We start from the raw sequence: 22,032 nt of genomic DNA, 5'->3' as shown, positions 1-22,032 counted from the left end.
CATCTCCTACCCTACCATGTATATAGCTGAGATCTTAACTATACTGTCTAGAGGGAAGGAATTTCATATAGAAACACCAACAAGTTTTGGGGAGATTAAATATGGCACACCTACCCTGCAGAGCTGCCACTTATAAAAATTACAACTTTTCAGTTGACTTCAAAAAGGAAATAAAAGAAATACAGTGCAAGCAGACTGCCCTCAGCACAGCTGGAATAAATCAGGGCAGTTCCCCCTGCAGCGAGGACAACTGCTTTAAGTTTTGGCAGCTAAGGATCCAGTTCATGAACATATAGTTCATTTTGAAAATAAGTTACCAAAATGTTAATCTAATGATTAGGTAAACAGCATCTATGTGTGATAAACCACATCTCTGGTTAAACTGTGGCACCACTTGCCTAAAGCACTGCAAACACAATGCCCCCAGTTCCCTTGCCACCTACCCCAAGGGTGGAGGGAAGGACACCTGGACACAGCAAGTAAATCAGCCAAGACTTGAAGCAAAAAGGAAGAGATGGGAAAGGTAGAAAAGATGAGCTCATGTGCAAAGTAACATAACGTATGGGATCAAATATAGGCTGCTGGAAAAAATGATGCTCAGAAATCACTAACAGTCACAGGAGACAAAGCACCACTGTCCTAGAGACCTGGGCCAGGTACTGTGCTAGCATGAAACTTCGAACAGTCCCTACCCAAAGAAACAAACCCCAAAGAAACCAGAATATTATGTTTCTCATAAATATAAATTGTGTGCTCTGGAACAGCAAACATAGCCAATGTTGTACACTCAGTCCAAAAGATGATACAGCTTTGTTTTCATTTCTTGAAAAGAGTACGAAGAAGTTACTTCTTAATTCATTTGGTTATTTCAAAATAGAGGCCTGAGAGAAAATGCTTAGAAGCTATTTCTCCATTCTTTTCAGAGCTTCCATTTTTTGAAATGGCATCAAAACCTAATTCCATCTGAAAAAATGAACAATAATAATGCAAGATGAGGAGGGTTAGAGCTGAGTTCTCTTCTTCTCATTTTATAGCCTCCTGTAGACATCTGTGGAGACCTCTGAGTAAAAGATACTACAGAATGCTACTCATCATCCATCGGATTGTTTTTTAAAATGAAAAAAAAAGTATGATTGTGACACTGTTCAAATTTGACAAGTGACTTTCACACACAGCCAGCAACTCAGTTCACTGTTTGCAGTATATTCCGACAGAAGGGATCCCCAAGGTCTGTCTCACTTCTCCAAGTACATAGCAAGCTATAAACGAAATAACTGACCAAGGGCCACAGCACAATGTAAAACCACCCTGACACAGACCATAATTAGAAGCAGAGACCCAGGCACAGGTGCATTCAGTCCCTCTCCCCATTCTTCTACCTTGCTTATACAAGCAACACAGGTCTAACAATGCACAGCCTTGGATGCAAAGGACTGTGGACAGATGCACAGTTTTTTACACTTTACCTAAACTTCTGAAAATATCAGCCACAAATGAATACGTTATTCCTTATCTACTTTACTGTCCCTTATTGCTTCTATTAGCAATTACATTTACATATAAGAAAAGATAGTTTTAAATGTAGTGTCAAGTATGTAGTACCAGAAGGTTGGACTAGAGCAGCCTATGAAATCTAATTAAAAAAAAAAAAAAAAAAAAAGAGCAGGAGTGAGGGAAATAAGGAGTTGTGAAGAATTAAATACAGAACAAGAGTGGAAAAATATTCAAAGAAACTATTTGTTAGCACCTGGAAGAAAACAAGGAGTTGAGTAACAGCTCACATAGACCTGTCAGAAGCAATTAGTGTCCAAACAACCCAAAGTGCCTTCAGGACTGGATAAAAGGCTTTGCAAATGGAGGAGAAACCACAGATGACATTTATCTTGACTTCAGTAAGTTTGGACACTGACACACCCATTACTAAATGAGGGAGATATGGTCTGACAAAAAAAATACAGTAGGTAGGCTGCAAGACTGGAAAACTGCCCTAAGGAAGTAGCTGTCAGTGGTTCCTAGTTAAAAAAGAAGCATCGACCCAGCCAGGGGCTGCAGAGGAGTGAGATTACTACAGAGCCATAAAACAGACTGACGAGTAAATTTGGCCACAGCCACAGCTGCCACAAAAAGCAAGGCAATGATGCATTTTCCATGATGGATAAATCATGAGTAATTCTGAGCTGCAGCAAGGAAGGTTTGTGCTAGATACCACGAAAACATTTTGACGTCAAGGATAATGACGATGCAGTATAATAGGTTGCACAGGGTGGTGCAACCTGTGGTGGTGAATGGAAGCCTTTAAGAAAAGGTTACACAAATATCTATCTGAAATATCGTGGCTACAGTCTACACCCTCTTCTGATGCAGGAACAACTGAGCAGCCTCTTGAAGTCCCTCCAGCTCTGCCAACAGCTATCACAGAAGAAACACAAACAGCTCACGCGCCTGAGCTTCATTAATGTATCTACCGATACTTCTATGCATCAGATATTTTATACAAAGTAATTCCAGAATATATGTCACTAAGTCAGGTCTCAGAGGGTGCAGATCAATACAGGAACTCTACTAACATCCACAGACCTGCTCTCCAGCCAGCCAGAACCATGCCCAGTATGCAGCAAGGTATAACAACTGGGAGCACAGAGCTGAAGCTGCCACACACAGACAGCTCCTACTGCAGCCAGTGAGTGACAGGCTTTTAAAACCCTTCCTGTGGTAATGACATCTACATGCTATTAATTACAGACATACAGACAGATTAACTTAAAAGTTTAACAATGTTTCTTTGAAACATTCTGTTTCCTGGGTAATGCACTTGGAAGTTTGCTGCAACTATCTAATAAAACATAACTGATCCTTAAGTTAGAGAGATAAAGCCTTGTGTTAAAGGAATTTATACCAGGATATTTAAAATGTGTAATAATGCAAGTATAACGAGTAAATTCTCTGTAGTATTACTATTAAGTTAATGCTTAAAACAACACAGTAATAATTATAAGTGATACTCCATGCCCTGGTCTTGAATTGCCCAAACTAGGATGCTATGTTGTGAAGTGCTTTCCTCCAGTGGTGATTCATTATCTTGGGATTGCTTGAAAAGTTATATTCAGTGTGAAGAGTGATGGCGAAGTTTTACTAAAATTACTATGATATGCTTTTTTTTTTTTCCTTAGTCTTTGGCACTATTTCATACTAAACTCTGAACTTACTGCTTTCACTGACGTGCATTTCAAGTTTAAAGCGAAACAGTCCAATAGCTGAAGCCAAAAGTTTGACCTCCATTATAACTGTTGTAATCTTCTGGGAAAATACCCTCTTGACTCTAATTTCTCTTTTCAGACTCACCATGCTGCTGCTGAGAAAATAATAGCTATTGGGGCTATAAGGCCAAGATTAATGTCTGGCCCTATAAAAACCCAAAAAAACCAAAAACCCAAAAACAAACAAACAAACAAAAAAAACCAACCCACCAACAAAAACCCAAAAAAGCCCAAACCAAAACAAAAAAAACCACCAGTAGCACTGGATGACACATGAAGTAAGCATGCTGGACTAGCATAGCCATGAGATGATGAACACTATCGCATGAAGAAATATTTGAGATCACATGAAAGTATCTGGTTTCGAGCACACGTTGCCTTTTACACTGTAGCTGATTATACCACAGAGCATCATTATCTGACTTGTCAGTTTAGAAGGTCTGTAGGGCTGGGAAAAGCACTGAGAGATCGACAGCGCCTCATGCAACAGGGTCCTGATCTCTCACTGGGGCTTGAGCAACTACTGTATTACAAATATTACAGCATTCTTCACTTTGCCTCAATTGGATAGTGTTGTTAGATGGATGCAGCATGTTTCTATCAAGAAATATTTGGCCATGCTTCCACCGGAGTGAAATGATCCCTGTAAATACATGGACAGATTGTGGTTGGCCCTTGGCTCCACACATCAGAAAACCTCTCTGTCAGCAGCTGCAATACGGGGTAAAAGTTGGCTGATGCACTAGCAGGACCAGAATGGGAGCAAAGAAAAGGATCTCTGTTACAGGAGCTGTGGAGAGCCCTGACTCACTAAATGTGGGCAGTTACAGCCTCCCCAGCTGGACTGTTCCTACCCATGGATGTTTTACTTAGCACCTCTCAATAAGACGAAGGCGGGGGGGGGGGGGGGGGGGGGGGGGGGCGGGGGGAGGCAGAGGGGGAAGGAATATCCAGAGCGAACTTCTTTCTCTTTTTTCAGTTTTTCCAGCATAGAAGAACAAGACTGCTTTCATGTAGGGTTTTTTTTCCTTTGGTGACATCAATAGAAGTTTAAAGTTCCTTGTCAAAAGTGATGAAAAAATTATAAACAACACAGAATAGCTGCCAATGCCCTTGAACGAAGAGCACTCATGATTACCTGCTTAGCTGTCTGTACCCAAAACCAGTACCACTGCTTCGTAACACTAAAAGTAAGATGGGTATTTTGGTATTTACTTGAGGTTAACGAAGTCTCTAAGGCAGAAGTATCCCAGGCCCTCACAGACTTTCCAATTCCAGTCAGAAACATGAATTCTTACCAGGAAGACTCTGCAGGAGCAAACGCCCTTTGCGCAGCACACACGATGTATTTGCTCTTGGTGGCATCGACTGCTTTTAGTCAAGTCAGCACACGGCAATTCTCACTTCCAACCCGAGGGGTATGAATCGCAACAATCCAAACTAGAAGTTTATAAAGCTCATCTCACCATCCCCAGACTTTAACAAAAGCAGATAAAACAAAGTCTCTTGGGTATGTCAAACAGATTGTTTCTTCCACCGGGGAAAACCACAGAAGGATGAGAGAAGTTTCATCCTGATACTGAGGCTTTGTACTGCCTTGAGGTTTCCCATCACTGTTGATGCAATCATGGCTATCAGCCCCTCAGATAATTACCTTTCGTCACCAGCGGTTCTGTCCGTTTTGGCTTCAGGTCAAGCCAGGAACCTGTCATCATTTACTGACTTCACTCAAGGTTCATGGCAAAAGCTGAACCAGTATAGAGAAACACATCACTTAGGAAGGTGGCAGGAGAATCCATGGCATCTCCAGATATCTCTGAAATGCCTTAGGAAGAAGGCAAGAGAATAGTGACAGATTTAGGCATGTCAGACTTGGAAGGCAAGTAACAGAAAATCTTCTCCCTAGAAGCTGTTTTCACACTGGAACCTCTTGTGCAACATGTCTGTGATGAATCCATGAAAGAGGATAGATGCCTCCAAACTTCTCAGAGGCTTAGAAGAGAATTCTTCTCACTCATGTATTTCTGATCAAGGTTGCAACAATGGAGACCAAGGAATTAAGTTCAATTAGGTTTTACCAGGAAACCTGCAAAATTTCATTTCAAAGAATACTCCACGAAGTAAAGCATTTGCAGTTTGCTGACAGCAACCTGTCTGCAGGTCCCCAAAGCCAGAAAGCAATGCTGAAGCATTCCTTCTGCTCAACACTTCACCTCAGCAGCAGGGCTCAGGTACTCTGCAATTCCTCGGCCTCCAAAACCAAACCCACAAATCCAAACATACCCAGAACTTTGAAAAAGAAACAGAAAACGAAAAAAGATATGGGTATCAGAACATTTCAGCATGCATCCAACCCTAAATACACTGAATATAATGGAACAGGATAAAACGCAGACCTAGATCCTATTCTCAACAGCAGAATCGCATGTGGACCACTATACAAAAAGGGGGTTCATACAAGGTGATAGTGATGGTGGCCAGGCACATGGGAGCACCCATCTTGCCTTACTAGGTATTCAAAATCACACACACAGAAACTCACACTGGATTGCCCAGCACAGATTAGTATTTTCATTCTATTGCTATTTATAACAGCAAGTTGGTCTCTCCTCCTTTTGTTTTTTGTTTTGTTTTGTTGTTGTATTTTTTCTTTTTTTAAGCAGTGGGCATCACTGCTCAGCTGTTCTAAAAGTGGTCAGGAAATTTCAGGACTGCCTTGCAGAGAGCAGAGGAGATAAAAGCAAGTCCCGCGGCACAAGCTCCGTTCCTCTCGCCCCACCTCTGCCAGGAAGCGCTCCTGTTCCCCTGGCAAGCGGCGCAGCTGGCTGCCTCCGCCTGCTCGGCCAAGGGTCCAGCGAGCAGCCTTTCCAAACTATTCCCTGGCTGGAGGAAGAAATGAAAGCAAGTCATTTTCAAGAAAAGCAGATTGGATTGTCCAACCCTTTCACTCTGGGGAGAAAAAATAAAGAAGAAAAGGGAATTATACCAGAAGTAAAAGTGTAACGGAGAAGGAAAGGTGAAAGAAAACTGCACATTTTTTTGCATTGCAGAGAAGTTAAGATTCACAGACTCAAAGCACAGGCATCTTTAAACAATTAAGATAAAGACAGTGGGTAATAGATGATTGTTAGCTACAGAGGGAAGTGAAAGTTTTTAACCACATTAAAATTGTGCAATCTTTCCTGCTTTGTAATAGTAATTACAATTAAAATTATTTACGCACTGGTCCACTGTAACAGAAAAGCAGAGACTTTAAACCCCTCTTAGGCAAAACTCTCCAGCCAGCAGAAGTTAGTGGCACTAGCTGCCTGCATGCAGGAACTGCACACCCGCCTGCCCATGTGGAGGTGCCCTGCTTTCAACTCCTTCCTCCACTTTTCACCCCAGCTGCCCTCAAAAGCATCCAGGCAGCTGGCTTCTGAAGACTCCTAAAATGCTTCATGGACTGCATGAGAAACGTGGCTGCTCACTGAGCCCAGAGACTACTATGGAGATGGACATGGAAGGATGACACGTTGAAGAACAAACAGTACAATACAACAAAGCTTGAAGCAGCTAATCTGCAGAATGGCATGTCCAAAGAGCCCCAAATCATGCTATAAATCAGGGCTATCAGAGAGAAGACTGATGTTGACTAGCTGGTCATTCTCTTTTATACAGTAACTTGTCAAAGCAGACTGTTCCCTGAAGATACTTGCTAGAGTTAGCTCCAATTCAGTGTTAGAGGATGGATTCAATGAGAGCATCTGCTCATACTATTTAAGTACATATATTCCTAATTCCAAGGTACTTTTACTAAGTCCCTATTACTAGGATGATTTATGATCCATCGTGCCCTCTACACTATTTTGAACAGAACTGAGATTTCTTTATAGATTAAGGGCTCAGACCTCTGGGTGGGGTAGGAAGAACACCTCCACTAACTACTCTGCAACATGGAGTCACCAAACTGAGTCAGTGACTTGGAGGTCTCCCACGTCCTGTGCTATTGAATGTGGAAAAGAAACCCAAAAACATTGTTTGCTTTCCAAAATTATGGCTTCTGGCAACAGAACTAACCTTACACGGACTGTCTGGCTCCTTGCTTCTCTGAGGGAAGAGCTGCCAGCTGTATGAGCACTAGATAACCCATCACCACCTACTTCCTCCACTCTAGTTAGGAGTGGTGGGTGGCACTGCTCCCACCAGCACAAGGGCAACCCACTCTGTCAGGCCGCACCTTTTTATCTGGTTCCTGCCCAGACACGGTACTCTCTGATCACCTGGTTTCTACAGACTCCTTATTTTAGTTTGGTGGACAGGTAGAAATGACACAGTTCCACCATCAACAAATAAAACCACTCTGGTCAGAAAACTGTGACAGAAAACAAATGCAACCATAAGAAGATAAAATTTAAAAATGCAACTATATACTACAAACAAAAGTAGAAGTAATAGCTGCTGAGAACCACTACACATCAGAAAATAAGAACTGCAGAAAACAGATGAGAAAAATCAAATGGGTGTACCAACTTCATGGCCAAGAAACTTAAAGATGAGATTTACTTAAGTACTAAGGAAGCCTAACAGTGACATTCATCCATTACAAGATAAAAACTGTTGACATAATAATGCAGAAATATGAAATGTGCTTCTGCAGATAAAAAAGCCAGGCAATCGTAAGATGAAAAGATGATTATTTTTTTTATTCCAGCAGCAACTCAGAAGGTCTTAAAACAGCTACTACAATCAGACATTGTAAAACCAGCAAGACCAGATAACTTGGATGAAGACTTTTCAAAGAGCTGTCCAAGAAACTATCTAAATTGTTAAAACTGGCTTTCAATAAATCCCAAACACTGGAAAATATCTTAAGGATTTGAGGCAGAACATATTTGCTAATATACAGTCCTAAACAGAGCAACCCATGCTATCTCACATATACAGTCAATCTTCTATTGATCCCAGAAAAAATAGACAAAGTGCAGGAATGAGAATCAGCTCAGGCTCAGAGGAACTAAGGGAGCATAACCAACATCAGCAAGAAAAACAGATGTCACTGGTCCAGTATCTTGGTGAGTAACACCGACAGTCCTGTTGGTAAGAACCTTGTTTTAACATAATGTACTTGAGTAGCTGCAAGACATTTAACCTGGTGCTACATAATGATTTCATTAGGAAACAGGAACAACAGGACACCAACACGGCCTGGCAGTAAATGAATCAAAGCTTTGCTTTTTTATGAGACTACAATGATATGCAGCCTGAGAGACAAGCTTCTAACAAGGTCCCACAAGGCTCATTTTACTGTACTCTACTATCTAATATTTTTATTAATCACCTGGAAGGAAACTAAACCATTATTAACCAACTGCAGATGAAATAATGATATGGATGTGACAAATAGATGCATCGCGAATACAGTGACTTGAAGCCTTTTACATCAAGATGTAAATGTCAGTAGAATCAATATGAAAATACAACTCTAGGACAGAGAAACTAGACCATACTTACAAAACAGGGGACTCCATCCTGGGTCAGCACCTCTGAAAAGAACTTGGGGAGGGGGGGAAACCTGGTGGATAATCACCGAAACATGAATTTTTACCTCTCCCTGTAGAGCTCCTGGCAAAAGCGCTTCCAAAATTAGCTGCATTAACTGTGTAATATTGAATTAGAGCAAAGTCTGCAACACACATGTACTTGCTAATGGCACAGCCACTGCTGAAGTACCATGTCCAATACCGCTGTCCACAATCTCAGCAGTAAATGAATAAAGTAGAGGAGTTTCATAGGGAAACTGTAAGAATAACTGAAAAAGCTAGGCTGCGCCTCAAGGAGCACAGCATACTGAACTTAAGAGAGCTGTGGCTCGATCACAGCCTATGGATCTGAAACACACTCAAAGTCGGGTAAAGCAGCCCGTGCCGAGCTCCTGGCTGCCTCACCACAGGGTCTTCCAGCAGCCACACGAGCTTGCTCTCAGCCACATCGGTTCCTGTCTGTGAAACTTGCTTCTCCTGCAGATGCCTGCACAATGCCCACAAATTTGATAATGGGCCTTCAAAAGAGCAAGTGAAGGCTTAAACCAGATCCAAATGCCAGAACTTGAAGCTGAACAACTTAAAACACAAAGATGCTTGTTTCTAGTGCATGTAATTAATCACTGAAACGATTTACCAAGCATGGTGTGAATGCCCCTTCAAAAAGGAATTAATTCAGCAAAATTCAATGGCCTCGAAAACGCAGGCAGGGAGATCATAAGACCACCATGATGGCTTTCAGCTTTTTTAATCTGTAAGTGTCCATTCTACCTTAACTCAAAGCCTCCTAGAGCAATGTCAGTCTCATCCTTTCAGAAGTACGGTATCATATAAATTAGTCATTAGCCATGAGTGTGAACAGACCTGGGGCCTTATACCCTGAGAAGAACATCCCATCCCTGCTGAGATGAGCATCTCCTTCAGTTGTAAGGCAACATTTGTGTTCAATCAGAACCTGCTTACAGGTCTGGCTGTCATGTTAAAACACTTCATACTCCTTGACATTGTAATATTGCCTTAGATTAAACAAGAATCAAGCCCTTTGGTTTCATAACCCACGTCAAATGGCTTGGGATCGAATCCCATCCCAACAGGACATAGGAAGTTCCACACAGATAAAATACGAACCAAGCTTTTTTTGTTTTTGTTTTTTTAAAACCAACCAACCAACCAAAATCCCAACAACCTGTGGTGGATGTTGAGTCCTCCCAGGCTTTGGAAAGTATATAGTAGCAGTACAAACACAACACAAAACAGTATTCAGGGCATTTCTAATCAGTAAAGCAGATTTACCTGAGTCAGGCTTCATCTGAATAAAAGGCTGGATTCTCAAAGGCTACAAAGGAACCACTCCTTTAGGTGCTGCTTAAAACCCTGGCCACAATGACTGTTCTGCTTGCCTAAACAATCACTGCACAGACTCCAGTTTCAACACCACAAGGAAAAATCTGGAGTAGCTTTACTGACTCAAATTAAATTGCTCCAACTTTTCATCCATGCAAAAAACGTACCTCAAAAGTTAACTCATTATTTTGTGAGCCACTTTGAGATGTATCAAGTCAGAGAGGCTTTATGTAAAACCACACGCACCTTCATGCTGCAAGCACAGCTCCTGTTCCCAAACTACTTGGCTTTCCAGCTTGTAAATTCAGCATATATCATGCAGCAAATTGACTTTCAGAAGTTGTTCTCCTGGCTCCAGCTCTATTCAGAACTGACTTTTAAGATTCTACCGATAACGCAAAAACACCTTGTTGGCTTAGCCCTGACCTATCATTACCATCTACCGCACAGATATTTGCCACACTCTTATTCACAGCCTTCAGATTCTTGCCTGCTCTGGGTGCTGAGGTCTGATCTGGCACGTGTTTATAAAAAGTCTCTGGATGTGGAGTGATGAGCTTCTAGACAAAAACTCGCTGTAGGGAGGATGATAGAGATATATTACGGCATGTTTATTTGCCAAGACCTTTGCAGTCAGATGGTCATTTATTTTAGACAGGGGGAGATGTGGAATACCTACAAAGTACAGGACATGAACTCATGCCTCCTTCTCTGCATTCTGCAATTCTTGCCATATTGCTGCCATATGCTTTTCCCAGATGACATCTGACATCAAGTGCTTCTATCAATAAGCTACTAAGGTGTTTATTTTTAAAAGTGGTTCTTTCCCCCCCCCCCCCTTTTTTTTTCACAAGGCCTTATGCAGAAGAATATCTCCAATGGCAACTCAATAAAAGGGAAAGCACCTACAGTAATACGTCCCGGCATATCTCGAGGATGTGGCTGTTCCCTGAAACAAAGGAATGGCACTTAATACCTCATCCAAAGACTTTTGGAGTCAATGGAAAGACTTCCAGTGTTTTCAGCAGACTTTGGACCAGTGCCCTTAATCTGCGGAACATACTCTCAAAAGGCAGAAAAATGGAAAGGTTTGACTGTATCACATGTATAGCTGGCCTTGTAGCAAGTGTGCATGAGGCAGATTCCTTTCCAGACTCTACCTCAACAAATACACTTCCAGCCAGAGAAAATTAAGTCTCCCAATAAAGTGGGTAAATAATAGGATTCCAACTTGGAAGGAGGTAAGTTCCTTCAGACACATGATATTGTTGTAACTCAGTCTCTGGCCACCTTTATAAAGATGTCTTTTTCTAGATCCTTTCGGGGCTCTTTTCTTCCCTGATTAGAAAGAGGAATGTGAAATTTCCAAATACATGGCTCCTAGCATTGGGGAGAAATGCAATCTGGGATGGGGGAATCCAGATGGGAAGAGGGAGAGAAAGCCCTGACCCCCAACCATCTATTCTGAGTCCATCCTAACTGGGATGAAGTTGCTCACTTAGCTCCCTTGCTTTCCAAACTGTATATCCTGGCAGGCAGCCTCTCAGTTCCTATCACACCACCAGATCAGAACAGCAGATTTATTTTCAAGAAAGCTGGAACTTGTTCCTCACTCACAAACCTGAAGCTGTATGTACGTTTGCTGCAATAGCCTGCCATTATACGCTAGATAAACACACAACAAGCACAACAAATGGAATGTACAGACATCTTTCAGCATACCTCAATGTTGAAATGCGGCTACTTCACTTCCAAAGTGTGCATCAGGAAAAACTGGAGTATAGAGCAGTGATTGGCCCAAGACATATACAGCCCTTGCTCTGCCAGGGAGGCCCAGAGCCAACTGCAACAGCCAAGAAAACTGGGCTGGATCTCAGAGATTGGGTGAGAATGAGAACACCAAGGATCTGCAGGGATCCAACACATCTCGAGGCAGTTTAAAACATCCTATCATACTGGAGTATACAATATATCACTTACCCTTCCCTGAGGGCAAACATCCCCTATACTGCCTGTAGGCATTTGGACAAAGACATGAGCTGCCGATACTGCACGTGTTGGTGGACCGGACACCTGGCATCCATCAATTTTGCTTACTAGGTATTTACTAAGGTGCTCTGCTTTGGTATTATCCAGTCAACTGGATCAATTCCTGCATCAAACCCTTGAAGGAAGACCAGGAACTGCGACACAAAGGGCCAAGCTGCCCCTCCATTGCCGTGTTCACGGGGAGCAGTGACATCTCTCAGCTCTGCTAACCTGGGCTACCCCTGGGACCCAGCAGAGGAGCAGCAACCTGCCACAGGCTCCGCTGAGTGCCAGACCCTGACCACGCTGTGCCTGCCAGCCACTTCTGCCATCATTTCAACCCACTCCTGCGTATGAAGAAGGTAAATTTGCTGCATTGTTTTCACATGTCACTTGGAAGATGGAAAGACCTGCGGGTGTTCTTCTTCCTAGTGTACATCTTGGCAGTCCTAGAGAAGGTCTTTATGACTGTTTGTGCAAAGCCCCCCCACCCCCCCCGAATATATTATGTATATTGGACAATGCCCACTCACGTAAGCAAAGACTACTCTCTGATCAGTTTGGGGTATTGGAGATCATCTGGAAACACAACAGTGGGCTGAGGATTACTAATTATTATTGCACAGAAGCCTTCATGAAACATGGGACTGCTAGGTACTCTCTGACCACTTCAAAAAAAGAGAGTCAGTGCTGTTAATATCTATTAGTTTTTCAGCCTCCTGAGTATAAAGTCCACCCACAGGGCTGGGGTTTTTTGTGGGTTGGTTGTTTTTTTTCCCATCCCAAGGAATGAAACCCAACATGTTCTGATTCCTATCTTTTCAGTCATCACTATGGTAAAGGTAAGTTACCATCACCATTTCAGCTGAGCTAGCTGCTGAATTGCAAATGCTACACGTAAACAAACACAAGAGAAGGAACTTCAACAGGCTTAGCTCGCCTTTTTAAATTCAAAATTCAAGGCAGGGGTTTAAAAGAGATGAAGCCAGGGAAAACATTGGATACTAACACCAGCCAAACAGGGAAAAATAACGAAGTTGTAAGCCTGAAAAACTGAAATGGAAAGAATGACAGATTTACTGCTGCATTTGATGCACATAACCACTGATAGACTCTCCCCAGGAAGTGTTGAAATTACCATCACTGAAATGAATCCAGAAGCTAAAAATTAAATTATCTTTCCCAGAACATTCCAATCGGGGCTTTGGCAACAACAGATGTTTTAATGCTCTTAAATATATGCACACGCATGTGTGCATGCATGCACACACACACACATCCTTAAGTACAGTATCCTCTTTCACGCAAGACCTCCCTCTTAGTTTTCACAAAGTCAGACTGAACTTACGGTCATTCTGCAAAGTCTTTTCTTCAAAGTCTGCTCAAATGCACAACTGTCAGATTAAGCAACCCATAAGGAGTCTTACAGCAGCTCCAAGTTATGAATGAATGGTTATTAGTGAACTTGCTTGTCAGGACAGATGTGATATTTGTCAGTGCAGTGTGGGTTAGATATGGTGGGAAGGAGCCAAACAAGCAAAGTGAGAGGTCAGTGTCACAACATTTCCCTTTTCCCCCATCTCAGTTCGCCTAAAACAATGCCACAGCTTTTGCTGAAGTGTAATAAAGCAGTCTCTTTTCATGCAACCTACCACGCTTATTTGAAAAGCAACAGCCACACAAGAAAAGTGGAAGAAAAATGGGTGCAAAAGGAGAGAAGAACATTGTTCTGGTGCAAGAAACGTACAGTGGAGGCACAAACACGAGACTGACAGAAAACACCACATCTTTAGAAATTTGGTAACACCTTCATCAAGACCACCCTGTGGAAGCTGAAACACCATGCATTATTTTTCTTGTATTAAAACGTATTATTACAAGGATCGCAGGCTAATTCACGTTGGAAGGGACATCAAGTCCAACCTCCAGCTCAAAGCATTTTCAGCTACGAGGACAACTTATTTATACTTTATACAGTTATGGATAATATTCCGAAGTCAGCATCACACTGTGCTAGGTCTTATGTAACAAAAAAAAAAGAGGCTCCTGCCCTGAGGGGCTTTCAATAGGAAAAGGCTCAGCTCTACAGTCCTGAAGATCATGAATACGCCAATAAGCATCACAGATTAAATGAAAAGGAATCCTCGCTCACTGTCCAAACTAAAACCTGAATGAGAGAGAGATGTTCTAAAGATCCTCTCCACACTCTCAGCCATAAGCCTGCTGCAGGAATGCCTGTGAGGTCTAGCATCTCCTGGAAACCGAACATGGATGCCAGAGAACCCAAACAGCAACACAAGGTCTATTTCAGCAGAGCCTGTCTTTCCACAGTGAACGAGCAGTCTCTCTGTGCTGCTGCCTAAACTCATCCCACCAGTCCTCGTCTGCAAGGAGCCAGGAGCTTTCCAAGCAGCACGCATGTGTGAACCGCCGTGTGGCTCCCTTTGGAGAGCCTGGCTGGTGTAGAGAACACTATGCTACCCAAAGAGGCAATTTCTCTACTCTGGACCAACCTGCAGAGCACCAGAAACTTGTAAAAAGCTGCTCACCAGACAGGTCTAACGAAGCCAGGTCTAGCACTTCATTTCTCCAGGGCCAACCCTGTGCCATTCGAGGTAAGAGAACAGCAGTACTAAACATGCTCATGAGCCATTCAGAAATTAAAAAATGAATGGCCCCACTGGAAGGAGATAAACCACAACCCTTTATGCTAAGTTGGTTTTTTTCCAACTCCTCATCCTCTTGTCTCAGACAAATCTTTGAAGTTTATCCTTTACACCATGCAGCCGTATGTCTTGTAGAGTTGGGTGCCCAGCTGCAGTTGCTTATCAGCAGCAAGGACAGTGAGGACAAGTGTGGGGGAGCTGTTTTAAGAAGAAACATAGCTGCTTCTGAAAAGGATCTTCTGAAAGACCACCGCAGGAAGCCAACTGACAGCGATACTGGAGCTAGGCACCTACTTGTCCACATCACAGATTCGAAAGGATACATGCAACAGCCTGTGGCTGAAGGCAGGATGTACTTTCCCTAAACAAATGACCAAACCAAACTTTTTAGTCTAAACAAATCAGCAGAAACATCCATCACAGTATTACATTAAATAACACCTGGGGTGCGTATCATCCTCAAGCTAAAAACTGCCTGCTTGAAAACATTTAGCATGTGGTTTCACAACAGGAACGGAAACATTTGTGTGTGTTCGCTCATGACTCGTTTTGTCACCATCCCCTGGGGTTCCTCTCTTTATCTGCAATACAGGAGCAGTCTAGCACAGACACTGCAAACGCAAAGAAGCCAGCTGCCCAGCAGCGTCAGCCTTCTTCGGGATCACGGGAGCACTGCAGAGCCTCTTCTTGCCTCTCTACAAAAATCCTGTAAAGCATTTCCTTCTCACTGGGCTCCAATGCCCAAATGACAGATTTCAACACAGCGAGAGGGATTTGAACTGTCTGGCTTTGTCCATCCCTGCAAATGCACCATAAACCGGGCCCCAATTAAGGAAGCTAATTAGGCATACACAGAGCCTTAATGTTAATGAGTCCATTCATGTGTGTGAAGCTCCCCGCATATTTCAGAATGGTGCTGAAGAAGCTCACCAAGGACGACAGCCAGGAGTTCTCATTCATCTTTTTGCTCAGTTCTGGTGCAGGCAGGAATTTCAAACTGACAGCAAAGCACTGGAAGTAGTAACTTTGAAGTAACACAGCCATCCTGATGACCGCTACCGTTCTCACACAGCGCACCAAGGATAAGCAAGGCTAAAACCAGCAGCTAATGAAGGTGATGCTCCACTTTCTTCACAAAATCACCTGCTCATACCCAGTCCTGCAATTAAGTGGAGCCAGCAAGAGTGCCATGAGCTCTGGGTACTCTCTGTGTATCTCCAGCCATGAGCAGAAGACAAAGACACACTTCCAGATAGGTCTGTGGGACCATAAAACAATTAAGACTGCCAGTGGGCTGGGAGGTGGGGAGCGGCAGGGGCAGCAATGCACATCTAACTCTTTCACTCAGCAAATTAGAGCAAAAGTGCCTCTTTACAACAGACACCAGAGACAAAGAATTCAGGAATACAGACTGACATTTCTGTCTTGCAGGTCTTCCGACCTTGCAGTGTTAAAGAGAGGGGCCATGGGTGTTCTGCTTTCCTGTAGGCTTCATCCTCTGGAAGAAAGTGGGGGACCACGTACCTTGCCAGACCAGCTTGCAGACCTCCCCGTCTCCGAGCCTGTCACCTTGCTTACAGCAAGTCGCTGGTGATTCAGAAGGCAGGCAGGGAACACAAGTAGTGCACCCCACCATCTGCTCCGTACGAGTGGGAGTGGAAGAAGAGAGCTCTCTTTGACTTTAGCTGCCCTTCGTGAGTGCACCACAGCATGACATTTTATTATCCCTCATAGCATGTGGAGGACTACTGTCCCAAAAATTACCCTGCCCTTTTTCAAAGCCATTCACAGTTTCCTGGGTTTTTCACCATCACCTAGGACGACTGCAATATGTGCCATTCATGAACAAGCAGTAAGGAAATATTCCTCCCACCTCTCTCCTCGGGGGAACCTTTGCATTGCTTCAGGTTCTCTCTGCAAACACCTCTTACAAGAGGTGCTCCAGAGCACAACCATTGGGCCAGTATAGCTAGAAGGTCTTAAAATAAGGCGTTCCTTCCGAGATGGTTTCCGTATCATTAACAGCACAGGAAATCCTAAAAGCTTAAGTTCTGTGTTGTGCTAAATGTAAACACACACAAGCTGTGCCGCAGTAGCTGGTAACATTGTACTAACGATGCTGGCAGATGCGGAGCATGGCTGCTCCTGCATGAGTAATTCTGGTACCCTGAAGACAAGGAGTCCACGTACATATAATTGCTGGTAAATCGCGTCCTTGTTAAAGTAGAAGCATGTCATTGTGCCCAGCCAGTTTATAATGTTGTCTTTCATGAGGCGAATATTCAGCAGAACTACAGTCTATGTAAAGCAATATTCATGGTCCAGAGCTCCTGAGAAGACTAAGCCTACCACCCAGTTCAGGCTGGAACGCGAAGGGGCTCCTTCATACCAAAGTAGTTTAAAATCCGCGCAAAGCCAGGCTCAAACCCAGGTGAACTGTGAGTTCTTAGGCTACTGAGTACTTGCAGACTTATCTCCAAGAATGCAGAAAACGTAAAAATTTACCTGTATTAGCATGAACTCATCAGTACCAACCAGCTCATTAACTGACATAAAAATTGCCAGGAATGAAGAACTAGGTGCCAGTCCCCACATACACGTGTTGCCTGTTTTTCTCGAGCATCCCCTTTATGCACTAGTATTACAATTCACAATCCTTAACTGTGCTGGCATTAAATTTGTTTATTGTCACTGTAAAGGCAACTGTCACCCAGCCTCAAATAAATAACTGAAGTATCAGGCCCTAGATAATCAATGAAGAGCTGACAAGTAATAAACTTCTAACATGATCCAGCTTTCACAGGAATCAGTATTAAGCACCTACTCAGGTAACTGCCTCGGCACAGAACACGCATGAACTCTCTCTGATGCTGTGCTCAGCTTCCATATCCCACCCCCCTCTTTAAAGCGCTCCATAAAACAACTCCACTTCTGCCTGCCAACTGGACTTAGGAGAGATTCAGACTTTCAGTATCTAATCCATGCTGTCACGAGCACAACACAGGCAGGCATGCTTGACAGACAAGAGCTTGTTGGTTTTTCCAAACCTCTTTGTAGTATTTTCTTCCACCACTACTTTTCACATCTGTTGGTTTTGAGTCCGGCAGTCTCTGACTCACTCAATTTCCACATATATTCTGACTTGATGAGTCTTTAACCTCAAGTGGACTGTCAAGCCAGAGGCCAGATGCCCCCTTACTTCCTCAGCGCAAACTATCAGTAAACCTTAGCATAACTTTACTTTGAGCCTTAAACTAACAGCATGTGAAAAGATTAATATGAATAAATTCAAAACTAATCAGATCCCTTCTTTAAATGTTGACACAGTATTATTTATATCCCATAAATACCTTCTTGACTAAAATTCATCCCAGGAGATTGGCATCTTGCCAGTTCTATTCATATTTACTGTATTTATACAGTACAGTTGGCCAAGGATAATATTTAAGACAAAATATGCCTTAGGGTATATACAATATCTCTTATAGTTTTCCTTTTAAATCTCCTCATTGCTAAAAATATTTAGTCTGAACTTTACAAAATGCCCCACGAAGACCTATCACCGATCTGTAGTGATATATTGCTGACTATGAGTATAATTAGAGCATATTTGTAATACTTGGGCTGTAGTCAGTTACTGAACGCTAACAACTTGCGGTAAAAACTGAACCACTGATCTTTCCCATGCCTTCCATCCAGCTGCTTTTGACCTCCAGTGTGTTCACACTGATCCCCTTCTCCCTCCTGCCTCCCTCCAATGCAGCAGAAACCGTAGAGTTAAAAAAATTCACTCCGATACGTCTAGGAGAAAGTGCCCGCGGCCGCCAGAGCTGCGCTTTCAATTTCCTCCTTTAAAATATGGTGGAGCGATTTCTTCCTTTCTGTCTTTTTTGGAAAGGTTCGCTCCATCCAGTAAAACTAGAGAGCAGTGGAAAAACAGTTAACCTACTTACTCTGATGTTAGCGACAGCCCTTGCACAGTAGTAGTACTGGATCTGCTGCTAACTGGCCCTCCGATCCCAAACGTCTGATGCACTCTGTTGGTAGATACCTGCAATCTCCTTTGCTCTTCCAAAACTTCTATCGATACTTTAGCACAAATCTGGCCTCTAACAACATTTTAAAAATAGATCCTCTTTTGTCAACACCATCCAAGTCACACACCACAGATATTTTAATTTTCTGGAAAGTACGCAGCTGCCTTTCGGACTATCGGTTCTTTGTAGTTTGCTCATGCGTGGAACAGGGGACAGATACGCTCGGGACGGATGCATTTTACAATTCTCAGAGACTCCCCGTTACAGGGTCAACTCCACAAGCCAAGGCACTGCTATCAGCCTTCCCAACCTTTGCCCATAGGTGTTCATTCCTCTGCTCAGGGCACGATCTGACAGGTCCCAAAACAAAGTGCCGGCTCCCACCAAAACCACGAGCAAAATACCACATTGTATCAACGTGGAAAACAGGCATGACTTACGTGTTCTCACCACGGCTATGAGTTATACTGAACCACTCTGCTCATACCCACTTGGCTCCAAATATAATTTTCTTTTCTTTTCTTTTTTTTTCCAAAAAGTATTTCTTCCCCGAGGGTAACAAGGGCGGAGTGTATTTACCATGGCTATTAAGGATGGTGCCATAATTACAATAATAAAATGGCTCTGACTGCCAGGATGTCCTGTACCTGATGCTGTCATTTAAGAATAAAGGAAGAAAGGGAGGCAGCTGCACCCAGCGTGGGGTTCAGATACCTTGGCTGGCATCCTAGGACTATCACATGCAAGACGGAGCAAGCCCCAAATCTACAACTTGCTAAACTAAAAATAAATAAGGGGAAAATGCAATTAGAAACTCTAGGATAAAGTTACCAAGATGGCTGCATTATCTATTTAAGCAAGAGGTATGCGCTTTTCAAAAACAGACAGCAAGTATATAGGGCATCTCAAGTGGCGGGGGAGGGAAGAGAGAGAAAAGCGACCTAAATGAAAAGAGTAGGGACTAGGTTTTGGACATGCAAACACTGGAGTTATTTTCTGCTTCTGGTATTTCACTTTCCTCAGTATGATGATGATCTGGATTCTTTTAAGGGAGTGCACTGCTTTTCCTTTCCTTTTTTTTTTTTTTTCTATACACTTAAACTTCACTACCAAAACAAAAAAAGGCACATCATTATGATTATTAATCATTCTAAGTGGATTCGGGCAGCACAGAGCATTTGTACACCCACCCACCCCCCTTTTTTTTCCCCCCCCCTCACAAAACGTGGCACGGATCACCAGAAGGTCGTTAAAAACAGCAAAAGGCAGACGGGCTGAGACAGGTTCCAAGAACCGAGGCTACCCAGAAGGGAAAACTTTTCCTGTACCTGAAATGAAAGCGCCCATGAACTGGAGCGGGAGGCTAGTTAAAGTGGGAAGAGGAGGGAGGCTGTCAGCGCCTCTGTCCTCTCTCAGCACCAACCTGAATAGCGGTCTGCGGGACAGTGTGCTGGAGGGGCACAGGCAGAAGAGGAGCCGGTAACTTTTTTTTTTTTTTTTTTTTAAAGACCTCCTTTTCTTTTCAGTTATGGAGAGATGGAAACCTGCCCGATCCAGACACTCCAAGGGAAACAACAGCAGTGGAAAGATATTGGCTCTTTTTGGAGGCTGCACACGGTGCTGCGGGGGAACTCGACCCAGCGCTGGGGGGGGAGCGGGACCCTGGGCGGTGGGAGTGCTTCCCTCAGGTACGCGGTGGTGCGAAGCAGAGGCACCTCTGGGGACTCCTCGGGGACTGGAAAGGGGATCCGAAGCCTCGTGAGTCTGGGGAGACGGCTGACCCCCCCCAACCCCCCCAGCCCCCCAGGCTATATATGTCTATCCCACCACCTAAACAGAACCCTGGAAGCCACCAGCTAGGAGATGCTGAGGACAGGAGCGAACCCGGCAAAGGCAGCAGGTTATGATGCACGGGGCTGGTTTTTGAAGGTGCTGGGCACTGCCAAGCCTCGGGGGCGAAATTACGCACACATGCACGCACACAGGGAACTTACTTTCGGGGTAAAAAGGCTGCATGTCTATTTTGTAAACTTCTTTGGCATAATACTCCTCGTCGCTCCTCTCCCTTTCACAAGTGGCAGCTCTGTGGTTGGCTTTCTCTTGCAGCAGGTCCCTGGTGCTGTTGTAGATGGAGATGACCTCCGGAGGCACCTCCTCGGGCTCGGGGTACTCGTCCGGGGGGCTGGTGAGCTTCAGCTTGCTCAAGATCTGCCCCCGGATCGCCTCGATCCTCTTGCGCATAAACTGATCCATGTCGAGGGTGCTGCAGGTAGACAGGCTGAAAGCCACGGTGGCCAGATCCACGGTGAGCAACACGCTCAGGAGATAGCAGTGCATTTTAAGTGTTTAAATACAGCGCCCCCCAAAAAAAGAGTGACTTTAACAACGAACAACAACAACGAGGAAGGAAAAAAAAAATTAAAAATAAAAAGGGGATGTGTGCAAACAAAGGGAAGATCTGCAGACAAAATGCAGTTAAAAACCGGACTGCAAGGACGACTCGCAATCGAAAAACGCACGGGAGGCGTCAGTGAAAAAAATACGAATAATAATTAAAAAAAAAAAAAAAAAGCAGCAAGTTGCTACAACTAGATAAAATTCGGGGGTGGAGTGAGCCGGGCAGAAAAAAAAGGGGAGGAAAAAAAACCCCACCAACCCCAAAGAGATAAAACAAACCTGCGAATCAAGTAAACGGGTGCGAGCCTGCTCTCAGCGCGCCGGCGGAGCGGGCTGGACAACAAAAAACGGGAGAGAAAAAGGGGAAAGAAGGAGGGGGGAGCGGCGACGGGTATCGCAGGGCGCTGCCGCAGCCGGCGGGGCAGAGGTGCCGGCGCGGTGCTCAGCCCCGCCGTGCGCCCGCGGCGCCCGCGGCTCCCGGGGCAGCGGCAGCGGCGGCGGCACCGCCCCGCGCCCGGCGCTCAGCCCCCGCGGCGGCGCCGGCAGAGCCGCGCACGTGTGCCCCGGCGGCGCCCAGCCCCGGCCCCCGCGGCCCGGCGGAGCGGCAGGCGGCGGCCCCTCGGCCCCGCGGCGGCGGCGAGCGGCGATCCGATCCTCCGGCCGGCCGCGTCCCGCAGGCTGCTGCGAGCGCCCCGCGCCGCATGCACCGGCCCACCCCCGCCCGGGCCCAGAGCTCTTTCCAGCTCCCTCCTCTTCCTCCGCCCGCCGGAGCGCCAACCCC

General features: G+C 44.4%; 1 protein-coding gene across 1 annotated transcript in view; it reads right to left on the bottom strand.

Moving 5' to 3' along the window:
• The window catches only part of TGFB2 (transforming growth factor beta 2), a 65,627-nt gene extending 43,851 nt beyond the window's left edge, over positions 1-21,776 (bottom strand). Inside the window, exon 1 of the mRNA XM_005433973.4 lies at positions 20,849-21,776. Within this exon, the coding sequence (XP_005434030.1) occupies positions 20,849-21,191 (343 nt within the window). The 5' untranslated portion in view covers positions 21,192-21,776. The remainder of the gene's footprint in view (positions 1-20,848) is intronic.
• Positions 21,777-22,032: the final 256 nt, after the last annotated feature.

The sequence above is a fragment of the Falco cherrug genome, chromosome 13, assembly GCF_023634085.1.
Source record: "Falco cherrug isolate bFalChe1 chromosome 13, bFalChe1.pri, whole genome shotgun sequence".
NCBI lineage: Eukaryota > Metazoa > Chordata > Aves > Falconiformes > Falconidae > Falco > Falco cherrug.
This window is presented reverse-complemented; position numbering and strand designations above follow the sequence as displayed.